Raw genomic sequence first — 16,312 nt, forward strand, 5'->3', positions numbered from 1 at the left:
AAGTTCATGAAGGTATAACCGGCATTTCTTTAGAAATCAGATTATAATTTCTCATGCTGCCATTTTAGACGCTTCTACTTTATTTCAAAATAACTCTTGCTGATGGCCAAAACAAGTTGGCTCTTAAATACCTCTTCCCCCCCCAGCATTTCTCTTGCCGAGGAGCAAGAGGTTATAAATCTGTTGGACTGCAGGTAGTTACACATAATTGCCCTGCACTGATTGTTTTTTTTCCTGTGAAACCACACTATGTGATGAAGCGGTTGGCAGGTACACAGATTTATTACCGTGAGTATCAAGTCTAGATAGAGAAAAGTGGCCAGATAGCCTTTTTCTGAAGACAGTATTTCCTTTAAAGAGGGAAGCCTGCTTGCAACCGTTAAAGATAAATGACTGCTTTTCCAGATATTTGTCTTCTCCTTAATCAACTACAAAATGCCTGCTTAGCGTAAGGAATACTGATCCCAACCGTAGTGAGCGTGAGAGATTAACTTGGAAAGCCAAAGAAGACATGCCATACATTCTGAGTACATTTTTGGAAACATTTTTACTACTCTTGTTTAAAAGGACCTCAGTTCTGTGCAACATTGGGTGACTAGCATGGCCAGCTTGAGTGGTGGCCGATGGCCTTCTTGAGTCTTCTCGGCAGCGATGGTCCTGAGCTCTGGCTGTGCCTTCTCCCTGCTCTACAGTTAGGATGGTTACCACACCTAGTGTATGTTTTTGCGTTGGTGCAGCGATGTGATGTCTCTGAGGGGAGCTTTGCATTATTTCCTAGTTCCACCCAACAATTTGTAGTGCAGCGGTGTCCCTTCCAGCTCCTCCTTACTGGGTTTCAAGAGGCAAGTGGAATCACAGAGGACAGAAATCCTGAGGCATCAAGGAGAGTGAGACCCCGGTGCTCGGCTGGTCTTGTGCAAGAGCAAAAAGCCCATTGATTTTGGTATTTGATCTCAAGCCATCCCTGCTTTGTAAGAAGCCACCTCGTGCACCGGTTCTCATGAGGTTGTGTGTCCCTGCATACCCTGTACAAACACATTGTCACTCCTGTGTCCCACAGTCACAGAGCAGATGTGTTCAACCCAGACAAGTGCCCCTCCGGGACCTCTCCCACAGTCAGCCCATAGCGAGGAGAAGGTGGCTGCCATTTGCCTTTGGTCAATAGAGAGCATCTCCATGGGAGCCATCCCAAGCCATCCCCTGCCGGACCACATTCCCAGGGACTGAAAGGCAGGGGTTTAGGGACAAAAAAATAAGGCAATAAAATCTGCACTTTGAAACAAAGCAGATTGTATCAAAAGTCTGTTCACGTCCCTTTTTCATCTGCCTTCGAGGAGGTGCCAAGCCAAGGCCTTACCGACTGAGTGATGAGCCCCTTTTGCATCCCGCAGGGCTACAGGGCTGAGATGGATAACCCCGCCATGCTCATCCTCATGCCCCCCGTGCTGAGGAACAGGAAGGACGTCCTCTTCGGAAACATGCCCGAGATATATGACTTCCACAACAAGTACGATGCTGCCTCTATTCCTCTTTTCATCAGACTGGTTTCCTTTCACAATTAAATCCCCGAACCGTGCCTTGCTCACCGCCGCGTTTTGTCTCGTCTCCCGTCTCTTGCAGAATTTTCCTGCACAGTCTGGAAAGCTGCCTGGGAGCACCCGAGAGAGTGGGATGTTGTTTCCTAGACAGGGTAGGTGACTCATTTTCACATATATAGCAGACTTGAAGGCCAATGTTTCTCCTGATATGTCGCACTCCGCAGCATCTCAGTTATGTCAGTTGGGTGAGATGCTCCTGGTAGGCAATACCACCGGCAAGGCAGGGAGCGTGGGTGTGTGGCCAGCAGCAGATGGGGGAAAGCAGCGGTCGTGACTACACCGCTGTGATTCCCAGCAGCGGTTCTTTTACCCAAACTCTGTGACTTTTAGATATTAAGGTTGGAAGCAGAGATAAAAGCAAATTCACAGTTTGGGTGTTCAGCTTATTTGTCCGCACAGCAGGTTGGTGTCTGTGCGTGTGTGACTTGCCTTTCGGCTTCCCTTACAGCGACAGGATTTCCAGATGTATGAGAAATACTGCCAGAACAAGCCCCGGTCGGAGTCCCTGTGGAGGCAGTGCTCCGAAAGCACCTTCTTCCAGGTGAGCCATGTGTTCCTACCAAGGCAGGCATCGGCCTGGGACACTCACTTGTCCTAAACACTCTCTTCAGCACCCCGCTGATTTTGCAGCATATTCTGTGTGCCATTGCATGGAAGCCTCACAAAAATAACTGTTGGAGTTTCTTGTACACAACGAGTTTAAGGCAGATCTGTTCATTATGTTACTTCATGTGGTTTTATAAAATTTCTTTAGTTATAGACACCATATGACAATTTTAGATGAAATCTTTGAAGACAGCAAACCATACTAGTCGTGCTGTTGGAATAACTACTTATAGTTGGTGCAGAACTTGCTTAATTGGAATTCTTGGTTCCAGGAATGCCAAAGAAAATTGGAGCACAAACTCGGGCTGGATTCCTATTTGCTCAAACCAGTGCAGCGCCTGACAAAGTACCAGTTACTTCTGAAGGTATTTCATATTCTACTTTGAAAGGGCATCAGGAGATAGATCTGCTTTCAGGTTTCTTTTATTTTTCAATTAAAGGTTACTTGTAAATCAGCACCAAGCCTTAGATTGCATACTGCTTAGCTTGGCCCTCCCGTAGTGACTTTCAGTGAAGATGAAAACCCGCATACCTGGAAAAGGAACAAGATCTCTTAACAAACTGTTTTTACGGGGAGAAAGACTGCATCTGTTCAGAGATGCAAAAGGGCAGAAGCAGCTCTAAGAAAACTGAACCAGAGATGACAGTAAGCGTGTGATGAATGAACTATAATATATTGATGCATCTCCTTTTCCCCTCAGGGTTGTTATGATGCCTGTAATCTTTAATGCATTTATTATTGTGTCCCTGCTCTAAGGCAGGGCAGTGCTGTTATTCCCAGTTTACAGAAAACTGGGGTGGTGACTTCTGAACCCCACCTTGCAGCTTCTTGAATGAGGGATGAGTATACGAGGAGCTCTAAGTGGGCAGAGGAGATCGCAAATGAAAGTTATATTATTTCAGTGGTATAATACCCAACTCTGTCTTCTGCTTATTGACCTGAAGGCTCTGGATTTTATAAATCTGCTCCTTGTGTCTGCCAGTCTGAAGACAATCATATGCCTTCAAATAAGGTTGCAGCAGATATGACATATTGGCAGCTGATGGAAAACCCCAGCCTTATTTCCCATTTCTTACCAAGCAGGAAAACACAATACAAAGAACTCGGATGAGCCAGATGCCGCTCTGTAACCTGACACTGTCCTTAAGGAAACCCAGAAAAAAATGGGCCATGCTTCAGTCGCTCGTTGCGCACCTCATACTGACTGTGGTTTAGACCCAGTCTTTTTTCTGGTGACCTATGAAAAAAGAAACTTAGGCAGTGTAGGTTGCTCTTGGACATTGGAGACTTCGGGTGAGGTGGAAAACTGTTTTGTTCAACACGTGCACTTCCATTTCTATTTTCAGGAGTTGCTAAAGTACAGCACGAGCTGTGACGGAGTTCAGGAACTTCAAGAAGCTCTAGTTGCAATGTTGGATTTGCTAAAGTCCGTCAATGACTCCATGCATCAGATTTCAATAACAGGATATGATGTGAGTAGATTTGGGTAATGGGAGACCAAGGCCGGATGATGCATTGGGAATGGATAGTGTCCCAGAATGTATGACCTAAAAACTGTACTAGAGCAGCTACAAAGTGAGTGGGATCAGGAAGCTCTTAACAAGTGACAGCCTTCCATATGATTTCAGGATTTTGGAAAATCTTTGTATCCAAAGGACGTACCCAAAGTTGCATAGTGCTCACACTTGCCACCTTGTGGTTCTCGAGAGTATTTTTTCCGGCATGCACCTTAGTTGTCTCATGGCCCACCTTATTAATTCACCTGGGGTGTCTTCATGGCATTTCTCATTCAACATTCAACTGAATCCTCTCTGATTTTGATCCTTGCCCATTGAAGCGGTTGTCTTTCCTAGGGCTTCAGAGAAGGGTGAGGGGATGGCTTTCTGAGCTGCTGGTCCCAGTCCTGGCCTCCTTGAGAAGTCCATGCTCCGAGACCTCGGTTCAGGCTCAAATCTCCTCTGCCCTCTCCCACTGAAGTAGACAGAGCCCTTGACCTGGACTTCCACAGGAGCTGGAGAGCTTTCCTGTCTTCTCAGTTCTTCCAGTTACGGACTTGTATCCCTTCACATAGGCCAGCCGCAGCCCTGCATCCGAGACCTCTGCTTCCCTCCTGGCACCATGCCGTCTCTCCCAAAAAATCATCTGATCCTTCCAGGAAGACCTATTCTTAGTGACCTGCCTTGGAACAGGGCTGGCCCCGTTGCCCGTCGTTGTTTGGACAGTCCCCTTGCATTTTAATTGACGTCTTTTTCTTTCTTTCTTTCTTTTTTTTTTATTTGTCATACTCTCACCAGGGTGACCTGAGCGAACTGGGGAAAGTGTTGATGCAAGGATCTTTCAGTGTTTGGACGGGACACCGAAAAGGTCCGACAAAAATGAAGGATCTTGCCAGGTTCAAGCCAATGCAGAGGCATCTCTTCCTGTATGAGAAAGCCTTGGTCTTCTGCAAGAAGCGAGAGGACCATGGAGATGGATATGACAAAACCTCATCTTACAGCTTTAAGCATTTTTTGAAAGTAAGGAATTTTTAGTTGGGGCCATTGCCTTTTATGTTGTAAATCAGTAATTCTGCAGACCCAGAGAGTGTATTTCCTCTGTCATGGTGGCTTGTTTCCTGCTGTTACGGGTTGTAATGCCCCGTATGGAAGTGCCATGCCCCTGAAAGGCTGTTGGTTGTAATAAACTGTGAGGAACCCCATAGCTGAAGCAGCAACTGGGAGAGCCTGTGGACTCAGTGTCACATATGTGGTGGCATCTGCTGGGGAGATGGTGTTGTGGGCAAGTCCCAGGGATGAGAATGTGCCTTCCCCCCTCCCCTAGTCCCCTTTCCAGCAGCGGGGGCGAGGGCATGAAACTGGGGAGGCTCTTCACGCCTTCCCCAGCCCAACTGGGAGAGCAAGGGGTCTCCTCATGTCCATGGTCCCCAGGGAGGTCCCTTGGGCTGGGCTCCGTCTGGTGCCCAGCCTGGAGGAGCCTGGCTGCTCCCGAGCCCTGTCTCCCAGCCAGGGGGATGCGGAGAGAACTCTTCCTCCTCTCTCATTGCCTTTCTCCTTTGGCAGGCTCTAACTGCAGCTGAAAGGACAATTATCAGATGAAGAGAGTAGCCTGTGGCAAAATATGAGGGACATAAACAACTGTCTCAAGCCTATAAATGCTAACTATGGTCAACAAAAATCCCAAACTGCTCCTCTAAAAGAGACCTCCTGGCGTTCTGCGGGTGATGAGTGCTTCTAACACCAGCGTTTTGTCTCAGTACTCTGCCTTGTTTTTCTTAATAAGTAAAAACCCCATATGGGTATATCTTAGAATAGGAAAAAACCTGGGCAGTTGGAGTAGATGCTGCAGGTCCTTGATCTCAGCGGGGTCTGGGGACAGAGGTGCCACGAGTCGTCGGAAAGACATGTAATAGTAGATAAGTCTGTTCAGCTCCAGCGCATGTTACAAATTGTGTATTAAAAGCAAATCCCAGGCCATATGTGAAATGTTTTTCCCAAACAGCATCATTTTCTTTCTGGAGAGCTTGTTTTCCCTGTAGCGCTTGTTTTGCCATACGTGCTTTTGAAAGAACTGAAAAGGTGGTGTGGGGAAAGCCTGCTCGGAGGAGAAAATCCTGTGCTCAGGAATTCAGGCAATGTGGCCAGGATTTTTCTTTGCCTCCAGAGGGCTCATTTTCCAGTTGTTTGCGTTGCCACGAGAGGTTGGGGTAAGAGAATCCGTGGATGCTGCAGGATTACATCTGCACGCATCCCTTCTCAGAATTGCTGTCCTGAGGGCAAAATCATGTTTCTGGAGCTTGACATTTGTTTGATTCATGATGGCACCAGGACATTATTTTTCTTCGCAAGGGTGTTTTCTGGGGATTCGGAATTAAAGCAAGCCGTTGGGTCGAAGCTGTGTAACTGGACGTCTGTAAAACAAACATTTACGTACGGAGTATGTAAAATATCCAGTGGTCAATACCTCTTCAGCTGAGATTCAGTGATGTAGAGGATGCAGGTTCATAACTCGCTGCAACGCCAAGGAGGTGAGTCTGCCTTGTACCGCCCTGGAAGGCGATGCAGAGGAACGCCATCCCAGAGCTTCCCACCAGCCCACCTTGTCTGCATTGCAGTCAACGGCTGAGGGACAGTAAATCCTGGCCAGGGGGGGACACACCATCTCAAAATCCGCTAACGTGAACGGACAGACCTTAAATATGTCTATTGCTGGCACTTCTCTTCACGTCCTCATAGTAGATCATGTAAAATTTCTAAGATCTCGATGCCTGGGCAGTTTTGTAGGAGCCTCCGTATAATTTGCCGTGTTAAACAAGATGCACAGAACTGGAAATTGCGGCAACTGGATGGGGTGCCCTTTCAACATCTTCCATAAATTTATTTTTTTTAACTTTGAAGTTTTTTAAGTGTTCGTAACATCAGGATGGAGCCTGATCCAGCTTTCGAGGGCATCACGGCGCTATACTGCGCAGGAGAGAATTTTCCAAAACATTCAGGACGATGCTGCAGACTTTAACCCGTGTGTTTTTTGAATACCGGTGGATGTGTGTAGAACTGCCAGTGGTCACTGGCTTTGATCACCTTCTTGCAAGCCCAGTCCTGCTCAGCGCAGGTCTCTCGACTTTTGTCAAACGTGGCTGTACCGGAGCGGTTGAGAGAGGGATGCCAGGCAAAGAGAGACTGGGAAATACTGACCGCTCTTCAGCGCGGCACCTTTCCGCATCTGGAGGCAAACGCTTTCTCCAAAGGTCAGAAGAGCTCTGCTGCTTATGCCAGTGAAGAAATGAAGAAAGCTAATTAGCAACTTGTTTTCTATTTCCTGAGGCTGTTGGTGGTCACTGAAAATGGGCGCCGACGTTTGAAAACATAACTAGGAACAGAAAGTTTGCCCAGGTGACCCAGTCTGTAAATCCTCCTCATTAGTTTCTCAGACCAAGAGCTCTGAGGATGCACGTATTAAAGAGGGACAGCAGTGTTAAACAGATGCTCTTTCCAGGGCTTTGTTTGTATTTATGCTGATTTATCTAATGTGGTCCGTGTGAATAATTTATGGTAGATGATACCATTATTATTAGATCAGTTTCAAAACGTGTAAGTGGGATACTTTAGCTATTTTGGACCATGCATTAATCAGCAATAAATTCCTAGCAAACTGTGCTTCAAATGAGAAGATGTTTTATGCGATATCGGGTATTAAAGCACTTTTCAGCTCTCTGACGTGTTCGGCAGGTGGGACAGAAGTCTCCTGTTGATGAAGACTTTCTTGGACTCCAACCATAGTTGGAGCTTCTCATTCAGTTGGGTCATGGTGTGCAGATCCTGAATGATTTGTGCCTTTGGCATTTCCATCCACCTTATCAAAAGTGGGCTGTGATAAGGGGTACAGCAGCATCCGGCCACATCTAGCTTGAAATCTGCGTCCTTCCTAAAAGCCAGGTTTGCGGCAGCTCAGGCTGTACATCAAAAAATTAACCCTTCTGTTGGGAACCTTGGGATGATGTCTCAACTACAGGGATAGGCAGGGACCAAAAGACGTTGAACTGAAATTCCTAAAGGAGCTGAGGGCTTCACAAAGGGGTTTTAAAGATCACTGAAAGAATGAAACACGGCATCCAGTGAGTAAATAAAGAATCATATGGCAGAAATAATGTATGTAGAAAAATAAAGTGCCGTGCATTTATAATGCTTCGTGTGCCTCATCTGGGAAACTTCATGCTGGAAGAGGTATGAGATGACTTTTCAGTTAGTTCCACTGATTCCCGAATGAAAAGTCCCCATCGATTGGTTTCAGAAAGCTGTTGCAAATACAACAAGCTGGCGGAAAGTCGGGGGGATAAGTTAGATAATGACTTTCACTTGCAACTGAAATTAAAGTTGACGAAATATGTTAAATTGGGTGAGAACAGGTTTGTTTAACATGCTGCAAAATGTCTGGAATCGTAGGGAAGAGGGAGAGATTTGTGGTATGGTTAACTTTTTGGTTCTTTTGGATTTGCAGATGAATGCGGTTGGAATAACTGAGAATGTGAAAGGAGATCATCGGAAATTTGAAATCTGGTATAGTGGGCGAGAAGAGGTCTATGTCGTGCAGGTTTGTCGCTTCGAAAGCCTGGGTATTTGTACATCCTCATAACAGCGTTAGGGAAATGCCTCCCCTTGATCTTTATGGGATTATCAGATATTTAACTTGCATTTTCAATTCCTCTTTTCCCAAGACAGCATTCCCAGAGCTGTCCCAGCGGTTGGTCCTTGGTGGCCAGTCCAGGACTGTAAAAGTCATCTTAAAGTGGAGACAGAATTGCCCCTTGGAACCAGAGCCTTTTATTCCAGATGAACCCTCCAATAGACCTGGAACTGGACAAAAAAAGACTTTACTGTGCTTAATAGCTTGTATGAATTGGGCTGGGAAATGGGCATCATGCTTTAATGGACACAGGCCACGTGTGCTCCTCTACAATTAGATGTCAGAACTGCTCCCGGAGCAAAGGCTCAGCCTCTGTGCTGCTATTTCCAGCAGTCTTTCGACTCATCTACAAAATAGTAGCCTGATTGACCTGATTCCTTCCTGATTATTTTTTTTCCCCCCTCTTCTAGCATTTTGAATAGAAATTTGTGGAGGTGAAATGTTTGCCTATTGGGGTGTTCACAGGAAAACCCGTTGTGAAAATATTGTTTGGTTTTTTTTTAATAGGTCCTCTGCCCAGCTTTTTTTCCTCTTTTCTCTTTGTGAACTTAAATTCACAAAGCAGATGTATGTAGCCAAGTGCACATATATACAAAATGCAGATTTGGCCCTTTAGCTATTTTGTTAAAGGGATAAGAAGCAAACACATGTGCACTTTTGCCCACACTCCTTGCGTTGTAGTGATGGCTCCACAATTTCCACTGTGTTTTGCCTGGATGTAGTGGGGATCATCAATTTTAAAAGCTGAAGAATGTTTAAAATTTAGTGGTGGCTTTGGATAAAAGGGGATTTCAGGTTAATTACAGCACAGAAAAGTAAGGTTTTGTTCATACATTATAATGGGTGATTCTTAATTCAAAATTCAGACACTCTTCTCTTCTTCCAGGCCCAAACAGTAGATCTGAAGATGGCATGGCTAAATGAAATAAGGAAAATCTTGTTCAAGCAGCAGGAGCTTATAAAAGGTACATTGGACCAGTTTCTCTGTGGCATTGACTCTGCAGCAGCACCTTTCCTATTTTCACATTGCTAATCTTCAAATCCACCCATTCTCACCAGAATGTTGATTTTTTCAGAAGCAGCCTGGTAGTAAAATACTGGAGTGAGGCCTTACATTGCCGGGACATAATGTAACTCAGAGCAGTAAAGGCCACGTGCTTATGTGAAAATGAATTACTGAAGTATATATATATATTTTTTTTTTTGGTCATTACTTTGGGGTTTACTTCACATTTGTTATCATGGGCTTAATTCAACAGAATACATAGCAGATGCCTAGTTTTAAGCATATTAGAGTGCACAGTGGCATGCTGGCTATTGGATTTGTGCTAGCGTACCGTCTTCATCATAACGAAGTCTGTGCTTTGCAAGAGTCCCTAGGTCTGGTTTTCTCTAACCAGAAATCGTTAGGGTTGTACAAGACGTCTGACTCTAAGTAATGCTTCAAGTGTGACGGTTGCTAATAAAAAATGGGATTTATGCTGGTGTTTGGCATCCCCGCAGTGGAGAAGCAGCAGCCCGGCTCGTGCACGGACCAGCTCCCGCTCTCCTCCCAGCTGAGCGATGGGTGAGTGCTGGGATCCAGACCAGGGGCTCCCCCAGTACCTCCCATCGCTGGGCACCTTTGGGCCGTGCCATATCGTGCCTCTGTGTATTTCCCCCAGCTCCGTTTCTGTCCGGGACCCCTGGGTGGGTGGCAGGAGGGACGTGCTGCCGTCCATCCTTCGGTGGCAGAGGTTTGGGGATGGGGTCTGTAAGAGCAGCCTCCAGCGCTTCCCGGCAGCACAGCCTGAGCTGCAGCTCCTCTGCAGATGGAGACAAAGATGAAAGACAGTGCTCAGATTAAGGGGAAGAAATACTGTAGAAACTTTATTTCCCCTCCGAAAAAAATTGGAACTGGGCACTGAAGTCCTTTACTTCTATAGAAACATACATCCAAAACTACCATTATTATTTCTGACTCTGTTTTACAAGACCTTATGGAGTTTGCATTTGTTCATAAAGTAAAACTAAGATTAACTTTTTTTTTTTTTATCACTCAGAAAGCAGCAGAGAGCCTCCATAAGCTCAGAAGAGAACGACTCGGAGCGCACCAGCCCGGTGATGCCGGACAGTGGGCTCCCGTCCCCCCAGAACAAGCCCCCCAGAAGTAGGGACCCTTCCCCTTCCCCCGGGGCGGGCTCTGCGGGTGCTGGGGTACCCCCACCCTGAGCTGCACGCTCTCTTTGCAGGCTGGCCGGGAATGTCACAGTCCCTGGAGATCTGCGAGGGGCTGGAGGAGTGGTCGGGTAACCAGTACCTCTCCAACTGCTCGGACACCGAAGAGGAGGACGGGAACCAGCTGGTTAGTACGGAGATGCAATGGTCCCAGAGCTGGGGGTGCTGCTGATTTTGGTCATCTCACTTTGTTTTGAGGTTTTTAAAAGACGGGTAGACATAGTGCTTAGAGATATAGTTTAGTCATGGGTTGTGGCAGAGTTAGGTTGATGGTTGGACTAGATGATCTGAAAGGTTCCTTCCAACCAATTCTGTGATTCTACAATGGATGTATCTTGTCCGTGTCTCACAGATTTTCCATATCTCAACTTCGGGGACACAGTTTCCTGAAATAATTTTAATTAATGTAGCTGATAGGGCTTTGTCACCTTCCCTGCGTGACAGGAAATGTAGCTAAATAAGATCATTTTTTCTTGCTACCACAGTCTCCAGGAAAATATAAAGCCCTTGCGGACTGCAAGAGGAGAGGATCAGAAGACCTGCTGGTGAAAAACGGGGATGAAATTCAGCTTTTGCATGAAGATGGTGAGGGACAGTGGTAGGTATTTTAGGATTACTTTGCTTTATCTCTCAGAGTCTGCAAGGCAGTCCCCGTGCAACCTCGCTTGCAGCTTCTGATTAAGTTTTAGACTGTTCCAGAAAGCTGGAGAATTCATTCTCTTGCCAAGACTGGAGGCCATATGCACTGGCTTGGCCTGGGGAAACATGTCAGGACTTCCCTTGCCGTGGGCGAGCTGTTTTACCAGCATCCTCACTGTCCCTCTTGCCATGCTCTTCCTGCTTCAGATGATGCTTCAGGTGAAAGCTCTTTGCCTGCCCCAGCTCAGCTGCTGGCTTTGCTCCTCTGGGCTTATTAATAGCAATATTAAGTAATTGTGAGACGTTTTCCTCCCTCAAATGAGTGTTAACTGGTTAATGGCTGTGCACCAGCTTTGTGTTGTATTTGAAGCTGCGGCTCAGAAGATAACGCTTCACGGCTGGTTCTCTCCCATTGCCTGGGAATTCACTGTACCCAGCCTCCTGCATGTTGAGTCTCGTCGTCTCAGAGGGCAGTGTGCCCTCTTCTGATTTTTTTTTTTTTTTTTTTTTGGCAATAATCTGGCAGAGATTTCTGGCTGTCTTTCCTTTCCATGTTGGTTTCTGACTAGCTTCTCATCAGTCTGCCCAGGGTCCCAGCAGGCTAAAGCCTTGGTGGGGCTGTGGGGAGGGTGGTGCTGGTAGGAACCTGGATCAAATTTGTGCAGGCACCGGCCCCGAAATGCAGAGAAATAAGTGCCCTGTGGGGGATTGCTGGCCGACATCTTCAGCCCTGGCATTTCAAGGGAAATTCAGTCTGTTGTTAGCAAAAGCAAGATGGAAAGCATCGCAGTTTTGCTGAGCGCTCCCCACCTCTCGCAGCCACTTCGGCCAAGATTTCTCACACTGAGCTTTTTTTTTTTTTGTTAGTGCAGATTTCCCTGCATGAGTGAGACGGAGAAAGGTCATTTCTGAGCATGAGTATTTCCAGCTGCCTGCATCCTGCGTTGAATTTGCTTATAGTACCCTGCCTAAATCCATCCTGCCAGTCTAGCTTAGGAACAGGATTGAGGAACGTAATTGCCTTTCCCATCCATGGTCAGTGGAGGGAAACTGGCCCCTCTGGAGATCAATACAAGTCTCGGGCATGATAACTCTCTATTGATGAGAGCTGTGCTCCCAATGTAGGCTTTTTAATTAGATTCCTCAATATAGGTGGGAAGAATACTTTAAATGAATGCCCAGCTCCTGTTAAAACGCTTCCCCAGTTTGAACAAACTGTTGGTTCCAGCAGCAGTTGTGCAGAACGTGCCCGTGTCAAACTGCTCCCGTGTCGGTTTGTTTCTTTTACTAATACTGTTGTTGTTCCAAGGTTGGTGAAAAACCTAAACAGAAGAAAAGAAGGCTGGATTCCCGTCCACAGTCTGCAGATAGTAGTGGGCGACTGCAGGTTTCGGAATGCCAAAGTCGCAGGTATCATATAGCACGCCTGGCAGAAATATTTCATAACTCCAGTTGGGTCTTTTAAGCCATTTGCGTTACACTTGATGTACTAAATCTGGCTGCATATGCCTCTGCAGGAAAAAAGAACAAAAAAACAAAACAACAGAAAGCAGCTACTCCAAAAAGCCTGCAAAAGTAGTAAATTAAGCCTTTTTGTTTGTTTGTTAACACCCTAAGATGTTTCTGTGACTTCAGGCGCTAGTAAATTAAAACTAGGCATTTAAAAACGTAGATTTCTTTGCAAGAGCAGTGGGTGGAAGGTGGGGCAGAAGAGACAGAGTCTGATCAGGGATTGCCGGGACTCCTTTGCCTCCGCGCTGCTGTAGCTCAAACCCCGTCTGAGCAGGAGGTCCCTAAGCAAAAATCTCCTCCTGCCGCAAAAGGCGTCGCGGCCCGACCCCCGGCACTCTAAAGGCAATACTCCATTCCTGCATCTCTCTTGCCCTCTTTGCTGCCCGCTCGTTAATCCAGTGTCAGGATAAAATTTATAAACAAGTCACTGGGTTTCAGCAGAAGGTGTCTAGTCTCAAAAATAGTATTTCTCATTTTCTAGCTGTAAGTGTACATAGAACTAGATAGGGGAGCATTAACACAAGAAGGTGCCTTAAGAGCAGCCTGTCGCCCTTGCTTTGTACGCAGCATCCCCGCTCTGTGGCCTGCCTCATCGCCGCGCCGTCCGCTGGAAACGGGAGACCAGGGTTTGCGATGGGAGCTGCTCAGGGAAGCCACGTAGATGTAGTCCATTTCAAAAAAAAAAAAAAAAAAAAAAAGAGAGAATACACCAGTTATGAAACAAATTTTGCAAATAGATTTTTTTTTTTAAATACTTCCTTTTTGTCAAAATCTTTTGTTTTGATGAATACGAAGGAAGCCTTCTGAAAGGCTTAAAATTCCAGTCAGCTCTTGATGGTTTTGCAGTATTTTTCCGTGCAGTTCTTCCTGCACAGGAGGGTATTTTTCCATCCCCTGTCTTGCAGGGCAGTCAGATTTCACAGGTTGGAGGTTTCCTGCCTTTCCGCAGGGGCAGCTGGGGGTGCGCTGGCGCAGAGCTGAGGTTCCCCTGGCCCTGCTCCCACCCTGGAGCACCGCGTTGGTTTTTTTGGGGAAATCTGGTTATCACATCTCCCTGGGTCCTGGACCATGGGGGAGCTTTCTCCGTCCATAAACGCATCCTGAAAATAGGATGCCGGCAAACTTTGAACGGCGGTTTGCTTTGTCGGGCGTCATATCCCCCAAAGCCCGGAGACTCGCAGCTCCAGGCTGGTTTGCGGAGTTGCTGGGTGCAGACTCAAAGAGGATTTCACAAAGCAAGACCACAAAAAGCTCCTCCTGAAAGCCTCACACCGCTGCCCCGGTGCTTTGCAGTCGTGTTGTCCGGGTCTAGTCGTAGCACCGGGGCTCTGTTTTCCCTGTTAACATTAACCCTGTTCTCTCTGGCTGTTGCTGATCACATCCTATATGCAGGCTCTAGGCACGATTCTAATTTTACATGCGCTCCAGGCCATATTGTGGGGTGATGTAGGATGTCGTCTTGCTGTTTCCTAGAGCTATTCCTAGAGCTTTTCGGGGCCGTCTCCTTATAGCCAGAATGTACTTGCACTCTGAAAACTGATTTTTCAAACAGTACCTCTGCATTTAGCAATTCCCTTTCCTCTGCGGACGGGTCATTTTATACTGCAGGTGTCTTTGTAGCACTGAGTGCTCAGGTTGGGCTCTCTCCTGCTTCTGCAGAAGGTGGAGCTCTTGCTCCAGTTCAGGAGAGGGAGAATTAGGCAGCCAAGCAAAGTAGAGGCAGGAGGGAGCACTGAAACCCTCACATATTATTATCTGCTTGTGCCGAAATGCTGTTTTTCGGGTAAGCAGGGTAAGCTTGATGAACGGGTCAGGTCCCCAAGAGCTTGGAGCGTGTTGGAGTCGCTTCAGAGCCGGGGCAGAGGCAGCGCTGGCCCTTTGCAGGGGTTAGTGCTGCCGTTATTGCTTGGCTACAGGTCCCCATGATAAATAAAAATATATCTCTAATCACAGCATTTCATAAGCAGAATTCGTACAAATCCTGGGTCTGGGTTTCGTTTGTTTTTTTTGTTTTCAGTGCAAAGCCTTTAGCTGAATAGATGAAAAATTTCCCTTACCTGAATGTTTTTTCTCAGATTTATACTGTGAGAACCTCCCGATACAGGGTGGCTGATACCTGCACCCTTCCGAGCTGTTCCTCTCCCCTCCTGCTAATTATTCCAGCATTGAGCTAGTACTAATCATAATGAAGTTACATATGAAGTTACAGGGAACTTTTTGCTGCCCATTTGAAGTTATCAGATGTGTATTTGCTCGGTGCCCCGCTCCCCTACCATTGCCAGCCTGGCAAATCCACCATCCTCTGCCTGGTTCCTAAGGGAGAACCCATGTTCAAAGCCAGACACGCAACACCCAGACGAACACACAGATGATTTTTCTTGCTTTCTTCACGTGGCTGCATGGGTAATTTTCCTTATAGTTGAATGGTTACTATTGGCAATGCCATGTAATTGTTGATAAAGCAAGTATTTTGGTCCAAATCCTCTTTTGCAAAGGTGGTGAGGGGAAAACCTTATTAAACTTTTTATAAATCTTGGCCTGGGTATAAGGCAGGAGGCTGTTTGGGAGGAAGAAGGCTGGCTTGGGGGGCAGTTTGAAAACCGGTTTTCCCTCTGGTGTGCCTCTAGCTGTAATTTCTGAGATTAGCCCTTGCTGCTTTCTTCCGAATAGATTTATTCTGTCTCCTGTGCAAATACATGGGGGATTTTCGTAGGTGGGTGCTGTAGAAATAGTTTTGCATCACAGGTGGATAACGCGCAGAAGTCAAAATTGGAAAAGGTTTGGAGTGAACTCCACTCAGAAAAAGCAGTATCCCAAATATAGCTCCCGCTGAGACCCACCCGTGTGTCGGTAGTTTCAGCTGCCGTGAAAGCGGTCGGGCATTGCCTGGTCAATTATGGGCATTAACGAGGACCGGTGCCTTGGGGAAGGTGAGGGCAGCAGCGTCCCAGTCTTCTTTTCTCTCAGCAGCACTGTGAACAGATGCAAGTGAAAGGAAGCAGGTTGTTCACTCCCAGATTTTCATGAAATGGGGCTAAAGCTTTTTTTTTTTTTTTTTTCCTCGCCTGACCTTTAAATTTGGGGAGAGAGAAGGGCACATTTCCCATTTCCACTCGCTGCGTGGAGGTTGCATGAGTGATTTCTTTTAGAGGGAGCATGAAATAGATGGGCCTGCATAAAAAATGGGATTCAAACAACCCAATGGAAGCAGTGGTTAATGCCTTTACATGTTACATATATAAAAGAAATATTGCTACAACTTTCAAGTTCTTTTAAACAGCAAAAAAAGAGTTGCAGACAGAAGGTGACTTGAGCCCAAAGGCGAGGAGCGCTCGGAGCAGGGTGGAAGGATGCTCTGTGCCGGGGCAGGAGCACGCACCTGCGTGGTTTAAGGAGGACCCAGGTCCTGTTCCACACGCCAGACCCTCCCAGTTCATTTTAACACCCCACTTGCCAAATGATCTCCTGCAAGCCTTACGGGCGTCCCCTGTGTGTGCTCTTCGTGCAATATATAAAGCCGAGCAAAGGTTTCTCCTGCTGGTTGTGCCCGAAGGAGCGA

At 46.6% G+C, this 16,312-nt stretch overlaps 1 protein-coding gene across 3 annotated transcripts in view; it reads left to right on the top strand.

Moving 5' to 3' along the window:
* LOC141748250 (proto-oncogene DBL-like) overlaps nucleotides 1–16,312 on the top strand; it is a 62,418-nt gene that overhangs the window by 43,367 nt on the left and 2,739 nt on the right. For 2 of the 3 annotated variants that reach the window (XM_074599972.1, XM_074599971.1), the window contains 13 exons: nucleotides 1,392–1,507; nucleotides 1,621–1,690; nucleotides 2,047–2,139; nucleotides 2,477–2,569; nucleotides 3,552–3,677; nucleotides 4,500–4,721; nucleotides 8,200–8,292; nucleotides 9,272–9,350; nucleotides 9,889–9,952; nucleotides 10,428–10,534; nucleotides 10,617–10,729; nucleotides 11,088–11,200; nucleotides 12,551–12,651. In XM_074599972.1, coding sequence (XP_074456073.1) covers nucleotides 1,392–1,507; nucleotides 1,621–1,690; nucleotides 2,047–2,139; nucleotides 2,477–2,569; nucleotides 3,552–3,677; nucleotides 4,500–4,721; nucleotides 8,200–8,292; nucleotides 9,272–9,350; nucleotides 9,889–9,952; nucleotides 10,428–10,534; nucleotides 10,617–10,729; nucleotides 11,088–11,200; nucleotides 12,551–12,651 — 1,390 coding nt within the window. Of the gene's footprint in view, nucleotides 1–1,391; nucleotides 1,508–1,620; nucleotides 1,691–2,046; nucleotides 2,140–2,476; nucleotides 2,570–3,551; nucleotides 3,678–4,499; nucleotides 4,722–5,264; nucleotides 7,368–8,199; nucleotides 8,293–9,271; nucleotides 9,351–9,888; nucleotides 9,953–10,427; nucleotides 10,535–10,616; nucleotides 10,730–11,087; nucleotides 11,201–12,550; nucleotides 12,652–16,312 lie in introns of those variants that run through there. The other variant, XM_074599973.1, reaches the window with a different exon arrangement.

The sequence above is a fragment of the Larus michahellis genome, chromosome 9, assembly GCF_964199755.1.
Source record: "Larus michahellis chromosome 9, bLarMic1.1, whole genome shotgun sequence".
NCBI classification, from domain to species: Eukaryota; Metazoa; Chordata; class Aves; order Charadriiformes; family Laridae; genus Larus; species Larus michahellis.